At 36.3% G+C, this 18,247-nt stretch overlaps 1 protein-coding gene across 2 annotated transcripts in view; it reads right to left on the bottom strand.

Moving 5' to 3' along the window:
• The window catches only part of PDE11A (phosphodiesterase 11A), a 285,421-nt gene that overhangs the window by 105,906 nt on the left and 161,268 nt on the right, over positions 1 to 18,247 (bottom strand). For both annotated transcript variants that reach the window (XM_070422681.1, XM_070422682.1), the window contains one exon: positions 4,292 to 4,342. In XM_070422681.1, the coding sequence (XP_070278782.1) occupies positions 4,292 to 4,342 (51 nt within the window). The remainder of the gene's footprint in view (positions 1 to 4,291; positions 4,343 to 18,247) is intronic.

Raw genomic sequence — 18,247 nt, 5'->3', positions numbered from 1 at the left:
GGCCCCTTGGTTTATTTAAAATGTCTAAGCCTTATCTGCAAAACAAAACCATTTCCAGCTATACAATGCTATAATTTTATCATCTTATAAAATTTATCTCTGAGAAGGAAAGAGCAAATAAAACACAAAGCAACATAAAATTAAGAAAGCACCATAGGGTCCTTAAAATTTTTGAATATCCAAAGCTTTACATGTAGATCCTATTTTAAAATTGGGATGTTTGGTGGAGAAGTTGGCTTAGCTTGATTTAATTACATATTATAAGTGATTTTCAAAGCCCACCAGGGCTATATTCTATTTGAGAGGTAATATAATAGGATAATACTTGTGAGGAAGATAGGTGATTGGGTCAGTTAAGACAAGAGTCAGTCTCATCACTATAAAAACTGTACATTAATGCTACCTCAAAGCCATATAAAAAGAATTTGGGTATCTTATTACACCTAACCTATTCTTCCTCCTCTCATGCCTGCCTCTTGAATTGAGGGGGTTGTTTTGACCTCAAATAGTATTTATGCCGAGTTTAATATCCGAGATTTTTTTTATCATCATGGAAAGTCATTGAACCTTCAGCAGGAAATTGACTGCCGGGAAACAGCTGAGTCCGCATCTGAAAGGGCATCTGCTGCTCTACAGCACAGGACTGAGCCGGGCAGCCTGCACCGTGTCTGTAAATATGTGGAGTGCTTTGTGGACCAATGTCCCTGTGTTCCTACGTGGTCCTCTTTATGAATTGTGTCTTAATCAAGTGCCACATCAGAAAAAGGATGGTTGTACTTTGTCACTCCTGAGTATTGGAAATGTGGGAAGAGGGGCCGTGAGGTCAACTAGGGCTGCACATCCAGGCTGGCCTTCCCTACTGAGCCAGGCAACTATGCGCGGAGGGCTCTTCAAGGACCCACCTGGCCAAAATACATCCTGTGGTGACCCTGACCACCTCTCAGACCAACTGAGATAGCCACTGTTTCATACTCTTTCCATTTGAAAACAGAACAGGGGCCCTGCCTCCGAAAGTTCACTATGAATGTCTAATATCCCCCGGAGGAAGGATGGACCTGGACGGCTTCCTCCCACCTTCTTAATCCCACAGTTAGCACAGCTGAGCTGCTGCTTTCTGTTGTTTGCTGTTGACACTCTGAGCCCTTGTGCTTGCTCTCAGGGGCCCTTAATGCACTGAAGCTATAGAAATCCCATGTCTTTTTTGTCCACTCATGTTCTTAGCTGAGAATGTGAATCCATGGGGGGCTGGGGTAAGAGATGCATCCAAGAGACAAACCCCACACTGAATTTGGAATTATCCAGACACTGAGGCCTATGGCCTCCACTTCCACTAGGAAGAGTTCTTGACTCAGAAGGCCACTCATGTAAGACAGGCTACATATCACTGGTTTTTAGACATGTCTGCATCCCAAATGTGAACAGCTTCGGCTACAACTGGAGTCTGACCTATGTATGCATGTATTGGACCTTTAGGATCTTCTTAGCACTAGATAATACAGTAAAATCATTTTCTTCCCAAACTCTGGCTTAATCTCTGAATCACTGATCATTAGCTCGGCCTGAGCTGGCATAATACAATACATTGAGACTCAACCATCCTTTAACTCATGAGATCTCTGGTTAACTCTGATTCCAGATTTCATCTCTTGCTCTCTCTCTCTCTCTTCTTCTCTGTCTCTTTCTGTCTCTGTCTCTCTCATAGATATTTATTTATTATCTCTGTTAAAAAAGTATTGCAGGTATCAAAGGTTAAAATATTTTAGAATGTAAGCATGGTTTGTCTGTACATATTGGGCAAAATATACATAATTTAGCCACAATGTGAGGAAACTGCATTGGACATACTCTAGAATGAAATTTAGGTAAATATTTTTTAGTGTCCATGTGCAGGATTATTTTAAGCTCATTACATTTTAATGCCATTGCTGTAGTTAAGATATCAGCTACCAATTATGATAATATCTTATTTGCTTTATATATAAAAAAGCCATTAGATTAAAATTATCTACTATATCTCAATTACATTGTAATAAGATACTCATTAATATCTTTCAGGATGAAATTTAGAATAAATCAGTTAAGTTAATAATCTTGATAATTTTACAGTGAAATAACCCTTTGTTGTCAAGTATAAATACTTCATATTTTTAGTATGTTTGTGAGCTAACAATAGAAAAGCATGCTAAATTCCAAATCAACAGTGTTCCCCTTAGTTTAAGCAAAGAATTAAGCCTGAACACAGGGTAATACCTTTAGAGAGTAGACAGCTATTGATTTTGGCCTGCTATAGCTCTGGCCATGTCCCATGCAATAGCTTTTGTGGGCATATTTCGTCCATGTAAGCTTTGCTATATTTCTCCCTGACTGTCCCTTCCTTCTTTTAGCAATGATGATAATTAAAACAGTAAAAAAAAATATAAAAGAATAAAGTAGATATGGAAATTATTTCCATAAATAGAATGTCTAGGTAACTGAAGTTTATTAAAGTAAAAAAGCTTTAAATATTTTTCATAAAAATATTAGTAAAATATACATAAAATATAAAGAATAATTACATATAGCCACAGTTTTAACATTTTCTTAATGAATAATTGTTTTAAGTTATGGAACACTGATGTCGTTTGAATTTATTTGGTCATTCATTCATTCACTCATTCATCCATTCAAGCTATTTATTGAGTGCTACCATGTCCCAAGGACTGTGAACGGCAAGAGAGACAGAGCAGTGCACAAAACATACAAATAGTGCTGCCCTGCTGTCACTCACATTCTAGCCGGTATTTAGGATGTTTATCTCTACAACAAAGGGGCCCTGACTCCTATGGTTTTGGTTATTCTGTCTCCTTCCTTTGTTGTCAGTTGTCACCTCTTGCTGGCACCACGGCTCTCCTGATCTGGGTCACCATCGCAGGCCTTTTCTATATCTCTGGATGGAGCCAAGCAGTGCACCTGAGGCTACGGTATGTTCCCTGCCCTTCCAAGCAGCTCCTTCATCTCTACTATGAGTTTGGGGTCTTCCCTCATTTCCTTTTTTTATTAGTGTGACTCAACTCTAATGACCTGATTAAATTATCAGGCCCAAAGGTCTCTGAGACATTTTTCCTGGAAAGACAAATCATCTAGGTGCAAATGACTCGTAGAAGAGTAGTTGTCATCAAGTATTATTACATACAAACATTACAATCCAAAACATTACCTTTCTTGTAGTGGTAGCTTGCTTGATAATGAATAACTAAACTTCCACAAAAACTTAAAAAGGCAGATACCTAAACTTTCAGAAGGGAGAAAAGTCAGTTTCTCCATATATCCACATTTTGACCATGGACTATTAGAAGTGCAGCAAGAGGAGCAAGAATTCTGAGCTACCTTTAAGGGAATGGTGATGACTAAGGTGAAAAGGAATATCTAAGACACATACACTGATGCATATGACATCAGAGGTGGAAAGGGGTCATGCTGTGAAGCCTGATAGTTAAGCACTCCAGTTCTGGGACCAGACTGCTATACCTCTTACAATTGTTTGACCTTGACCTATCTATTCAATATCTCCATAACTCAGTTTACTCATCTGTAAAATAGTACATACTTCACAAGATTATGAGGCTCAAATGAATGAATACAGGTAAAATGCTTTGTATTGTGCCTGGCCCATAGTAAACACTTGGTAAATGTTACCTATTATAACCATGCCAATTTCTTCATTTATTTTTACAGATGAAGACACAGGCCCTCAGACTTTAAGTCAGTGGTTCTCAACCTTCCTAATGCCGTGACCCTTTAATACAGTTTCTCATGTTGTGGTGACCCCAACCATAAAATTATTTTCGTTGCTACTTCATTACTGTAATTTTGCTACTGTTATGAATCGTAATGTAAATATCTGATATGCAGGATGTATGTAGGCGACCCCTGTGAAAGGGTCATTCGACCCCAAAGGGGTCGCGACACACAGGTTGACAATTGCTGCTTTAAGTGAACAGAAAGTTAGAGGTAAAATCAATGCCCAAACCAGGCAACCTGCTTCTCACCATATTCCACAGATTTTTTTATATCCTGCTTAGTTAACAAATAGAAATAAATACTGAAATCATTTCAATGATCATGAAGAGGCTACGCAGTTACATATGTCTCTCTTACCCTCTAAACAGAACTATCCAAACACACCATTGCCCAGTTCTGTTCCCCCAATACCCAGTGGGCAGAACTATTTCTCCCGAAGCAAGCGACAAAGGTCAGAAAGTCATGTAAAGCTTAATTTTATGCCCTAATAGGGCACCATTTGCTTCCTTACCTTAAACTTGTCAACTTCAGCTTTTGAACATGTCGCATGGTATGAGAGCACCTGATTCAAAAGAAAAGGGCGGGGGGAAAGGTTTAATAACTAGACATGACTCTATTTTCTGAAATTCTCCTGGCTTAAAAATAAACATGGCTCATGAATATCACCTTGACAAAGTAGTGGATTTTAATGTACAACAAAAATTTTCCAATAACACTCTGTGACCCAGATTGTCAACTATGCAATTACAGTGGAATCTGTTTTAACGCTGAATGGAACCGTAGCTCACATTAAAGGCTAAATATTTTACACGAGGATGCTTTTATAGGCAGTTATTTCATCAAAGGAACATGATGTGGCTCAAGACCACAGTTCCCAAAGGATGTGAATACTTAGCCTGTGAAATGCTCTGGAACATAAATAAATCAAAAGGTGGTGTGTGTGTGTGTGTGTGTACTGTGGCAGACACTGTGATTGTTGACTCAACTTCTATCTCTGGTCTATTCTGACTCGCTCGCTCCTATTATACAGGGAAGATTATACAATATGCCCAACCATATGCAATGTTTTTTAGAAGAGGATTAGATTTCCCTGCCTTAGTATATGACTAGCTTTAGCCAATGGAATATGGGGGGAAATGACAGATGTCACTTTTGAGCAGTCTTTAAGGACCATCATGTGGTTCTTCCATCGCCATTTTCCCTCAACTGTGGGAAATGCACAGCCCTGCGATGGGCTACACTCACCCAAAATGATGCATTGAGCAGAACCACAGCTAATGATATGTCATGGGAGCAATAATCAACCTTTGTGGTTTACCAGCCCATCATAACCCAGTCTGAAGGCTGACTACAGCTAGGGGTGGTCATATGGGGTGGCCAGGTGACAATGCTGGTCAATGAAACGTAAGTGGGAGTGTTGGGGTTGCCTCTGTCTTTTCCTTTCTCTTCCTCCCTGGAAAACAGTTGAAAGGCCTGGAGGTGAGGCAAAATCTGGTGTTTATGAGTATGAATGACAGCTCGTTGTGGATAGTGCAGTAGAACGGGAAAGAGAAAGGAGCCTGGCCCTGGACTGTCCTGCCTCAGACTTCCTGTTATGTAGGACAAATAAACACGTTTGCTTGAGTCAGTACTGGCACGTTATAAAGTTTGTTATATATACCTACATATGCACACACACACACGTTAAATCTTCTATACTACTAATCACATTCTTAATCTATACAATTTCAAATAAAGAAGTCTGGGAAATGCTAAATAGCTCTTTAACTACCAACCTTACAGAATTGTAGTGCACATCTGGCTTTGAAAATTACAGGTTTTATTTGTTTAAACTCAGCATTTCCCAAATCTAATTAGTCATAAAACTCCCTTTTAGGTGATATATTAATCTAGTAACATTCCCACCTAGTCATCTATTGACCAAGAACTTTGAGAAATGACAACCCAAGGCATGTACCATCTGTGTGATAGAAGCAGGGCCACCTTGTCTCACAGTGGTTAGAATACAGACTCTAGAGCCAAAAACAAAAACAAAAACTCCTAGGCAGACAATAGTATGGTGATTACCAGAGGGAAAGGGGAGAGAAGATGGTAGGAGAGGGTAAAGAAGAGATAAATAGTGATGGAAGGAAAAGTAAAAAAAAAAAAGAAAGAAAGAACATACCTCTAGAGCCAGACTGCCCCTTCTCAGCTACTGGATTTTGGGCAAGTACTTTAATCTTTTCGGGCCTCATTTGTAACATAGTATAATCATAACACTATACAGGCATTTCCTGTTTAACATCAGTAACCTATTTTTGAAAATCAGAGATTCTACTTGAAAACACCAATAGAGCGCCCATTTTTTTAATTAAAAAAATTATAAGGTATTATAAGACTTGCAACCACTTCCTAAAACTTAATGAAAGAAAGTAAAATTCACATGTATGTGTGAACAAAAAATAAAATTTGGATATAGATTGTTTTAAGTGTTACTTAAATTCAAAGGCTGACTCTGATCATAACCAATATAATTCTTAACAAAAAGTTGTTTTATAATCAGTAGTATCTTCTCTTCCATTGTGAATACTGTAATCACTCACTTCTTTTTCCCTAGTGTTCCCAGCACTTTTTCAGCTTTGCGAGGGACTGTCAAATACTAAGTAAAACAAGAGCTGAATGTTAAAGGCGTGGTGGTGACTCAGTGAGGACCAGTTGTCTTTCTCAGAGCCAGCAACCCCGGAGAGGCACACCCTCATTGGGAAATTCCAAGTGGTTCTCAAAATGTTTGCACATGATTTGGACATTTTTTAGACCAATTTAATTTGGAATGAAAATCAAAACTTTCCTATGCCTCCTTTTGTTAAAAACAAAACAAAACAAAACAAAACAAAACAGAGTTTTGGGAATATAAATATAATTTTTCCAATATAAACAAGGGCATAAAATGTCGTTTTGAGAGATAAATATGTTCTGTGAGGTTTAATAATAAAATTTAAACCAAGACTTTTTTTTTTTTACTGGAAAAATTCTGTGGTGTGAGTCTATACCTCAGACAGTTCTTAGGAAGATTAAATGTGATTAATACATGTTAAATATCTGGCACACAAACAATCAACTTATGTTTATTATATTAATATTCAATTACAATTCTACCATATAAATATTTGGTAGAGCATTATGTCATCATATTATCTTTACTGTCTCATAATTACTAATTGGGATTTTCATTGCGAAAATAACTAAATAGATTTTGTTCTTCTGGCTTGGTTTTACTTTGGCAAACTTTAATTTGGCTGTCATCTTATTAAAATCTCTTACTACTTACAAGTCTCTTTTTGCAAATTCAACCTTCAACATTCATTTTTATTTACTTAAAAAAAACTCCTCACAAAAACTCAGGTTGAAATTCAAAATCTCTGCCACCAGGTGTTGCTTAGCCGGGCTTTCACTATGTCAGACATTCTGCCCACTACTCTTACTTCATTTTTCCTTTATTATTAAAAAGAAAAACTATTAACTCCATTAATTAAATGTATTTGAATCAGTGAAGCAGACTAAGACTTTTGTCCACTTAAAATTTTGTTTTATATGTTATTATTGAGTTGAAGTTCTCGGTATATTTTATTATTTTTAAGTTAAATTTATTGAGGTGACATTGGTTAATAAGATTTTATAGGTTTCAACTTACATTTTTATTTTATTATTTATTTATTTTTAATTTATTTTGTTGCTGAGAGTATTACAGATGTTCCCCATTTTCCTCCCTTTGCTCCCACCCCACCGCATCCCAGGCCTTCACCTGTCTATTGTCCGTGTCCATTAGCTATGCATATATGTGTACAAGCTATATATTTTAGATATAAGTCCTTTCTCAGATGTCTGTTTTGAAAATATCTCCCAGTTTGTGGCTTGTCTATCAAATTTTTTCCTTTTTTATTGTTTTGTTTTTTTTAATTGTGAAAGAATTCCCACCATCTAGTTAATTAACACATCCATCACTTCATATATTTATCTTTAAACAAAATTTGGTGAGAACCTTTAAGTTCTACCCTTTTAGCACATTTCAATTATATAATGCAGTGTTTTCAACTTAGTTAAAGGTTTGTATCCTTTTACCAACTCAATTTTCTTTCAATGAGCAAAAATTTGCAATTTTAAACAAGTACAATTTGTCATTTTCTTCATTATTGTTATTGTTTCATGTGTTCTTTCTAATAAATGTTGCCTAACTTAAAGTTGTGAATACATATCTCATGCTATCTTCTAAAAATTATATACTTTTATCTTTTATGTTTTGGTCTATGATACATCTGATATTAAATTTGTGTATGGTGTAATATTAGGACTTTAATAAAATGAATGCCTTGGTTACTTTGTCATGGTTCTTAAATTTTCCTGGACCAAAACCCTCTGAGAGTTCATTCTGAGATTTTAGCCTCTCTACTGGCTAATCTATTAAGTCCATAGGAACTTTTATTTTATCTATTTAACAAAGTTAATGACAAGGAAGCTTTTGGTTTTACCTTTTGAATCTTTTTGTTCTGAGAGTTCTCGTTCCCTTTTGCAGGATTCTGAGAACCAGGAATGAGGGGCCTTACACAAAAATCGTTCAACCACCTTCTCCTAAAAGTACAGCGCCTTGTGGATACGCAGAAAGGAATCCTCAGTTAATAAGAACACTTTGTTCTTGCAGGAGTAACCCTTGTATCCCTCTCATGTATACTATCAACATAGCTATCTCCTTTAGTGATGTTGTACACTCTCATGGCTTTATATATCATCTCTGTGTTGACAACTTCCAAATTTAGCCCTACCTTCTCCTTGAGTTCCAAACTCACATATCCAACTACCAATAGCTCTAACTTCCTACTTCATCAATCCCATTTCATCACTTCACTGGCATCTCAAACTTAATATGTCTAACCACACATGTGGATTTTCCCATATGTAGTAGACAGAATGATCCTTCCCCCTGCCAAGATGTCCACATTCCAATCCCTGGAATCTGTGAGTATGTGTATGTTACATGGCAAGGGGGGATTAAGATTGTCGATGGAATTAAGGTTGCCAATCAGATGAGTTGATAAGATTATCTTGGATATCTAGGTGGGCTTGGATATGTGTGGAAATTTGTTATAGAGGCCATAGGAAATGAATGTCATAAGTCTGTCTCTCTCCTTGTATCCCCCAGCTCCACAAATGACACTCCATCTAATCAATTGTTTAAACTGGAAAATTGATGTTTATCCTTGATTTTTCCCTCCTACTGTCCCTCACATTGACTCCATTAGAAAAACGTGTCATTTCCACTCTGATATTTTGACTGTTTCCACTTCTATTACACAGGACCATGGCGCCAGCCTCTTCTCTTGGGCTCTGGCAACAATCTCTCAATGTCTACCGTGACCCCCTCCCATCTCTTTGGCATACATCAGTCAGAATTATATTTAAGACACATAAATCAGGTCTTGCCATCCCCCAGATGAAAACTCGCCAGTAGCTTCTTATTACACTTAGAATAACATCCAGATCCCCAATAGTGACCTGACAGGTCCTGCACAAGCTCACTCTCGGCACTCTCTCACCCTGGGCTTCATGCTTGCACTCTCTTCTACATACCACAGCCACACTCACCTCCCTGGGTTCTTCTATGCACCCAGCTCTTTTCTACTTAGAGTCTTCCCCACCCTCGCCACCTGATTGCTATTTTCATCCTCCTGAAATTGGGTTAAATGTCACCTGTTCAGTGAGGTCTTCTCCTACTACCTCAAAAATCCACCTAACTCTCCATTTTTCCAAGGTAAGCTATTTCCTTCACATCATCTATCACAGTTGGAGTTATGTTAGTTTGTTCATCACCTGCCTCCCCCACTAGACTGCAAACACCATGAAGGCAAAGATAAGATCTGGTTTTGATCACTAAGGTATACCCTGTTCTTAGCAGTGTGTCTGATATTTAGCACTAAGTATATATTTGATGAATCAAGGAATAAAAAAATAAAATAATCTTTAAAGAATCTCTCTATTTTCCATATTATTAGTGCCCCTAATTGATGCTTTCTCCTCAGTGGATCATATGTCTTAGAGAATAAGCTAAGCAGTGTTGGTAGGGTTACCAGATTTAGAAAATAAAAATGCAGGGTGTCCAGTTAAATTTGAATTTCAGATAAACAATTAATATTTGCAATATGTGGGACATAGTTATAGTAAAAATATTATTTATTATTTATTTGAAATTCACATTAACTGGGTGTCCTGTGTTTCTACCTGGCAACTCTACTTCTACTTGCTCCAAATTAAGGAGGCTGGAAACAAATGTGGAAAACTCCAAGCCACATCCCTAATTATTCATGTTCCTTTCCTTGCTCCCACCCCACATTTCCCAGTGATTTTTTTTCTCCACAACATTTTATCTGGCAAACCTACCAAATGCCATGAGTGTGGAATATTTTCAGCAATGCCAAATAACCTCATAAATCTAAAATCTGTGACAAATCCATGGATACCATTGAAGGAAATATAACAAAAGTAATTCCTAGTTACTTTTAGCATAGCCAATATTCAAAAGGGAATCATTACTGTTATATACATATATATAATCATATAGCACAGCTAATGACTAAAAATCAGGTAAAATTCTATAGTTGATAACAAAACTTAAAGAATTATATTTTTTAATTACTATTGTCAAACCTTCTTGGATAAGTTAAAACTTCCTCCATGATTCCAGGCTATATTAATTTTATAAGAATTCCCTAAGTTATACATTTCATATCAAGGACCTACATATACCATCAATTTTTGAGTAATGATTGAGTAAAAAAGCTTTAATTGAGTGCATCATAATAGTTTTGAAGAAAGAAGCATTTGTAAATCTTAATTATATAAATATTTTCTCTATGCGGAACATTGCTAAATTATGGGAGTTTAGCCATACAAACACACTCATTAATTTTTGTACAGCTAAATAAAATTTGCATAAGGCTTACATACAAAAGTAAACAGTGTATGCACAGAACACAACAAATATTAAACTTCCACAAGTAAATTTCTATCCCCGATTGATTTATCTTTCATTTGTATTAATTTAGACAAATTTTAAAGTAAAAAGTAGTGACAGGTTTTTTGGTGAGCTTTAACACAAGAAATCTTTATAGTTACAAAAATAAATCAGTATTTGCAAAACCTTACCAACTTCAATTAATTTTTAGATTGAACTTGCCCCTAGCAAAACAAAACAAAGCAAGATAAAGCAATTATCCGACCCACGAACAACAGAGTAGAGAAGTCATGTTTTTATGACGAGTTTCCACAGCAGGAGAAGATAATTAACTATATTTCAAAAGAAAAGCAATGAGCAGAGCCATGAGATAGGACTGCTATATCAAGCCTTGCCCTCTGCCACATGCGGTTCCAGACCAGAGCCAAACGCTTGCCTGGCAGTCCTAGGAAAGGCCCTTGAGTAAAATCTCTCGTATCAATAGTTTTAAATGTTATTATTTTGGATTTGAGCAGAGAAATGAGAAGTGGACCATTACTTATATTGGCTGAAAGGATCACAAATGTAAAGCACCACTAAACAGGAAGGAGGAGACCAGACCTCTGCGGACCCAGACTGATTGTCTCTGGCAGGAAAGGACTGCGTGAATATTTACTGATATGTTTATGGCTCTAGTGGCAAAGTGGCACTTGGAAACCAAACTGATACAGAAGTTAATTTAAGCTGATCTGGAGTAAAGTCCCAAATAATTTATATTGATGAACTCCAAAGAAATAAAGAAGCTTTGCTCTCAGCAGCAGGCCTCCAGCCAAGAACGGTGACAAACCACAGGGAATGAAAAATCAGTTTACTTGGGTGACCTGACAGAAGTGCCATCTAACTGAGTAAAGAACATACTCCAGCATCTCTTAACACCATGATGACAGGCTTCAAAGATACGGTGACTGGATGAATGTGCAGAAACTAAGAAATCATGTTTCTGCTGTCAAATATTTAAGAAACTGCCTGCTATTCAATGGAATGAAATGTTCAAAAAGGGAATTCAGATATATAACTGCACCTGCCATGTGATCTGTTATCATGACCTTCAGAATATCGGTCATAACATATTTTTTTAAATCTATAAAAGGACTTAGACTTTTAAAATGTAAAGTAAAATATAAGCTACCTGCCAAATCTGGAGTCATAAATAAAATACTCAATTGTCAGAGTAACTTTAAAATCAGCTGCTTTTTCACTCTACAGGCAGAAAAGAAGGAGCACACATGTAGCTTAAGGAGGAGCTCAACAGGAAGGTGTGCTGTGATTGATTAGTGATGTCTTTCACAGGCATTGCTTGGAAAGAGTGATGGCATATGTGCTATGCATTGCAATCATTGGAAAATAAGAAATGACTCTCTGGATCAAACTATTCAGTCAAGAAATCTATTAATGAAAGAGATGTAAACATATATTTTGAGAAAACCGTAGATGCCTAAATTTATGATTAGGGATACACCGAAAACATAGATGTAATTTTGATTTTCATTTTGTATTCGGTGACATTTGTGCTGGTAATAAACCTATTAGCTCTGTAGCTAGCCTCTGGCCCTCTGTGATATAAGAAACAGTGACCTTCTCAGGTAAGAGGCTAAAAGTTCTCTCTTTGACTTGTAGGACCAATTAATAGAGGGTATAAGAGACTGCAATTACAAGACAGTACCAAGAAGTTCTTATTGAGTCCATCTTACTGGGCACTTAAGAGAATTGTTTTTGGTTTGACAAAGTTGGCTTCTTGTTTATATGGAAATAAGAAGAAAATTAAAGCATCTACCAAATTGTGTTCAGGGGGGTTTGAGTAAAAGGAGTTTTCCAAAGAGCTCGGTGTACTGAAATCTACCTTGACGACAGTGTCCCCATAGAGGAAGCTTAGACTTCTAGGTCAATGGGAGACCTGCTTATCTTGGCTGGATTCTCTTTTAATTAATCTTGACAGAATAGATGTGCCATAATTGCATTATTTCATTCAAAGCTATGGAGTTAATTTAACCTCTCCAGTGGTTTGAAAGAGCCCTCAACTTAGAATGAAGAAAGCATTCATCACTTATTCACCCAAAGCAAAGATTTAACTTAACCATTCTAGGTCAATTACAGATTAAAATGTGAATATTGGTATTCCTTGCAGCACAATTTGCATGTGGTCCCTTGAAACAGACAGACCTGGGCTTGAATCCTGGCTCTGCTTCTAGCTGTGCAATGCAGGCTACAAAAACTCCCCAAATTTCTAAAGGTTCCTGAGTCCTACTTTGCTAATTTGTCAAATGGCAATAATATCGTCTACTCTTACCTGTTTAGGTGAAGGTTAAATTATATATTTATATATATATCTCTTAACATAATGCCTGACACATGATAAACATTTAATACATGCAGCATTTTAAACAGCACCAAAGAATAACAACAATAGGAGAGGAAACAATAATAATGTAAGTTAATTTAAAAAAAATTTTTTAAATAAATAAGCCGGAACAAGTTACCATGGGGACTATGCTAAGTTACTCCAAAGCTCCTGCTGGGTATGGAAACTCATGCCCAGGATCCCAAAGCACATTCCTTAGACCATGGCACTGGCAGCAAGTCATCTGAGGGTAGATTTGATTTTGGAAAACTACCAAATATCACTTAATAGAAAATAAAATGAAAACATGGTCTACTTTTTATTTAAAAAAGCAAATATGCCTATGAAGTACTGAAGTTAATTTTTTCTCTCTAACTGGCAGAACGAGCCCTCTAAAATGTAAAAGTTCCTCTCCTGCTGACACCCTTCAATGATTCTCCTCCACCTTCAGAATCAGGTTTAGCACAAGTGACCTTGGGATGTGGTCCCTGCTCCCTGTGCCCTGCCTCTCCCGCTACATGCTCTTTGCTCTAACAATACCGAGATGCTGAGACTTCCTACAACAGCATGCTACCTGAGCCCTCCCTGCTTCTGCTTACCACGCTCCTTCTGCCTGGAGTGCTCCTGCTAAGTTGTCTTTCAAAACTGTAGAGCTCACGGTCACTTGCCACTAAGAAGTTATCTTCCGTACAAAGCAATACTAACTGAACTCTCTAGTTTAGACGCCCGTCCTCCATGCTTTCCAACCTTGTCTCTGTCTGTCTCCTGAAACTCATAAACCCTGATGGGAACCACACTTTCCCTTATCTCTATCCTCTATTAGACTGAAATTACTGGGGATGTTGTATGCTAGATTGTGAAGTAGACATATTGTCTACTTCATGTTGTTTTGCTGAGGGTCACGTGAGTTCTTGGCACATAGCAGGAGATCTACTCGTTACATTATGATTATGTCTTGTAAACCTCACAGTTCCCATTAGAGTGTTTCAAAAATATTTAAACATGCATAGACTCCACTGTTGACTATTTTTGTAGGGAAGCACCACTTGTTCATATCCATAAATTCTTTGCTGTTGTTAAGAGGTTATCTTACTGGATTACCTTGCTGGTATAAAACAATATCTGATAAATGAAGTAGTAGTGGATTATAACCCAAAGTATAAAATAAATATCCATCATTCTATACTGAGATAAATGATAGAAAAGACAAATACCTTGTATAGAAGAATTTTAGATAATATATGTAGCTACTCCCCCTCAAGGAAGTCACGCATAACTCTATTTCGTAGGTGTGGCTGTGCCTAGTGGCTCCCTTCCAAAGGGTACAGTATGGAAAGTGCGGGTGGGGAATAAGTTTACAGTGGGGAGATTTGACAAACACTAGCTGGGCCAGGTGATCAAGGTCAACATCAGTAATGATAAGTCATATTGAAAGTGTGTATCCTTGATATGATGTGATGAAGATAGTACTTTTCTTTGTGGTCTTCCCCTCAAAACCTCATAATCTCAGCCTAATCCTGAGAAAAACATCAGCCAAATCCCAAGAGGGATATTTTATTACAAAATACCTGACCAGTATTTTTTAAAACTATCTAGGTCATCAAAAAAGAAAATCTGAAAAAACTGCACAGACAAGAGGAGCCTAGGGAGACATGATAACTAAATGTAGTAGGGTATTCTGGATGGGATCCTGTAACAGAAAAATGATTTTATGTAAAGATTAAGGAATCTGAAGAAAATATGGGCTTTAATAATGCCACAATATTAGTTTATTAATTATAACAAATGTACATACCAATGTAATATATTAATAATTTGGGAAACAAGTGCAGGGTACATAGGAACTTCTGTACTATCCTCCCAATTTTTCTGTAAATTGAATACTATTCTAAAAAAAAGTATATAATCTGGCTGATTCTCAATATAGGCTCTCCAATTTCTCACAGAACACCCAAATGAAATCCCAGAAACAATCACTAAAACTGAGAACCCACTACTAGATTCTGGGAAGAATTTTCACCAATTTTAAGGCAGATGCAGCTGGATTAAGAAAAATAACTGGTGGCTTCACCATGTTTCACCCCCTGAAATAAAGCATCCTCCTGGCATGAAAGAAGACAGAGGGCATTGTTCCTAATACAGCCCCCTGGTCTGAAAGGAGACAGACAGGAGAGCATTGTTCCTTTCAAGTGTCAGGCTCTCACTAAGAGGTGCAGGATTGGTACGAATCAAAAAATTAATCAGTTGACCTTCTACTGAATGACAGCTGTTTTTGAAATATTAGCCTTCATCTTGGGGGAATAAAGTCACTGCAAATAAAACACTGAATGATGGGCGAGTTATAATACAAGTAACAACTGTTATTGGCAATTTATGAGCATTGTTAAAGACTATTTGCCTTATTCCATGTCATCCTCATAACAATTCCACAAGGTTGGGAAGTGAGAAAAATGAAACACAGAGAAATTAACTGACTTGCCAAGAGATGCACAGGTAGAATGTGGCAGAGCTAGAATTAAAACTCTAACAGTCTAATTTCAAAGATCACACTTTTAACCATTTTACTGTACTTCATAAAAACCCAGCCACAGTGTATGCTGAGACTTAAGATTCTTATTGCTATTTAGTTGTGATCTTCATCTGTACTTGATTGCATTTGATTCACTCATCAAACATTTTTTGCATGTCCACTGTATTGTATGCCAGGTCCTCTGACAGCACTGGACACACAACAGTGAACCAGACACATAGACACATCCTTGAACATAAGGGATTCAGAGTCTGGCTTGGGGAAAGAATACACCTTTCAGCCCAGCAGAGGCACCGGAGACCCATGCCTACATACTAGATACTGAGAATCAGCCTAGAAACTAACTTTGGTTTGCTCCCATTTTGCATATCTAATAAAGGGGCTTCTGTAGTACATAAGTGGACAGCAAGAGAGGCTCAAGGCCAATTACAAAGCCTTGCCAGTCGGTAAGCACTGAAGCCCAAGGGAAAAGGGGCCCCGTCCTGAAAACCCAGAGAGACTGTACCTCTGATAATGACTTCATGTGAGGGCCATTACCTTTCAGAAATCTTATGCTTAATGTCTTTAATAAGCTGCACGAAGAAAGAGACTTATTAAAACTGGAGCATAAAACCGTATAGGTAAATAAGTTTAGATGAAATTTTAAAACAAAGAAACAACAAATGAAAAAAATGAGATACCAAAGCTCAACTCTCACTTTTTCAGGGAGGGCTCTCTCTTGGATGTATCTGTAGTTGCCCCATTTCCACTTACTCTTTACTAAAACATCCTGCTTTGTTCCCTGTATAACAGATTCATTGACTTATTACTGCCTGTCTTTTCCTGCCAGAATATGGGTTCATGAGAATATGAATATTATTTGTTTGTTCACTACTCAATCCTCAGTACCTGGAATAGCATTTACCACAAAGTACCTCAACAAGTATTTATTCAATGATTGAAAATACAGATAATAAAACACAAATGAAGATGGATTAACATACAGAAAAGAATCCAAATTATAGCTGCAGAATTTCAATTGACATTGGAGTTAATAAAGATTTTTTTTTAAATGCAAGCACTCAGGATCAACAAATCAATGGAAAAGAATAGATAGGACTGAAATAGAATGACACGTGGTCATTTGTTTTTCTAATGAAGAAAAAATAATTTTTCAGTAAATGATACAAATAAAAAATAAACTGCAACTGCTACAATACACAAAAATTACTGAGGTGGATCATAGAGTGAAATGTAAAAGCTAAAACTATAAAGCTTTTAGAGGAAAATATAGGAGAATATATTCTTGAGTTGTGTGAAGGAAAAGTTTTCTTAGAAAGCAATAACCTTAAAAATTATTTTCATGATAAATTAGACTTCATCAAAACCCAAATTATCAATCTTCTCATCAAAACATACCATAAAGAAAATGAATAAGCAAGGTCCAGATTTGGAGAAAATATTCACAACACACATATCTGACCAAACACTTTTATCTTTAGGTTATGTAAAGAATTCCTATTCAACAATAAAAAGACAAGCAATCTAATTAAAAGTAGCAAAACATTTGAACAGTTCACAAAAGAAGATACACAAATGGTATATAAGTACATGAAAAAGTATGTAAAATTATTAGTCATTAGAGAAATGAAAATTAAAACCACAATAAAATATCATTAAATGCCTACCAGAATGAGTAAAATTAAAAACAAAGACAGCATCAAATATTGATGAGACTGTGAAGCAACTAAACTTCAATTTTTACTTGGTAGGAAAATGCTATGGTACGATCCCATTGAAAAAAATTATCTGGTAGTTTCTTGTAAAAGTAAATATACACTGGCCTTTGGACCCAGTAATTTTAATACTCGGTATTAGTTCAAGAAAAATAAAAGCATATGTTCACAAAAATACTTGTTCAAAATGCTCATAGCAGCTTTACTCATATAGCCCCAAAACAGAAACACCAATGTATTGATCAATAAGAGGATAAATAAACAAACTGTGGTAGATTCCCACAATGGAATACTACTCAGCAATTAAAAATAAATAACCATATATACCCCACATGGATGAATCTCAAATGCATTATGCTGGTTAAAAGAAGTCTTATAAAAGAGTATATATTGTATAATTTCACTTACATGAAGAGTATTTCACTTAAAATAAACAAGTAAAACTAATTTATGGTGGAAAAATCAGAACAGTAGTTGTATTTGGTGGGGGGAGGGTGTCTCTAGGAAGAATCATGGGAAACTTTCTGGGTGATGATACATCAAGATATATTTTCTATTGAGGAATAATAAAATTGTTGTTTTATGCTGAAAACATTTTGGGGTGATTTGATAGGCAGGATTAGATTATCTAAACAAAATCCATGTCTAAATATGTATTAGAAATACAGTTCTGTTAATACAGAAAAATATAGTTTTCTTGAAAAAGTAACTGTATTGGGTAAAGTAATGATTTACTAATGATAATGTAATTAAACATGAACAAAAACTAGCAAACTACAGGTAAGCACATAGTGCATAGTTTATTTTCTTTCTTTTTTAAAAAATTCATCTTTATTGTTGAAAGTTCAATTTATTTTCTTGCA

The sequence above is a fragment of the Myotis yumanensis genome, unplaced genomic scaffold (genome assembly GCF_028538775.1).
Source record: "Myotis yumanensis isolate MYYU_CA2020_CCGP unplaced genomic scaffold, mMyoYum1.0.hap1 SCAF_8, whole genome shotgun sequence".
NCBI classification, from domain to species: domain Eukaryota; kingdom Metazoa; phylum Chordata; class Mammalia; order Chiroptera; family Vespertilionidae; genus Myotis; species Myotis yumanensis.
The sequence above is the reverse complement of the archived record's forward strand: the minus strand, read 5'-3'. Positions and strand labels throughout refer to the sequence as shown.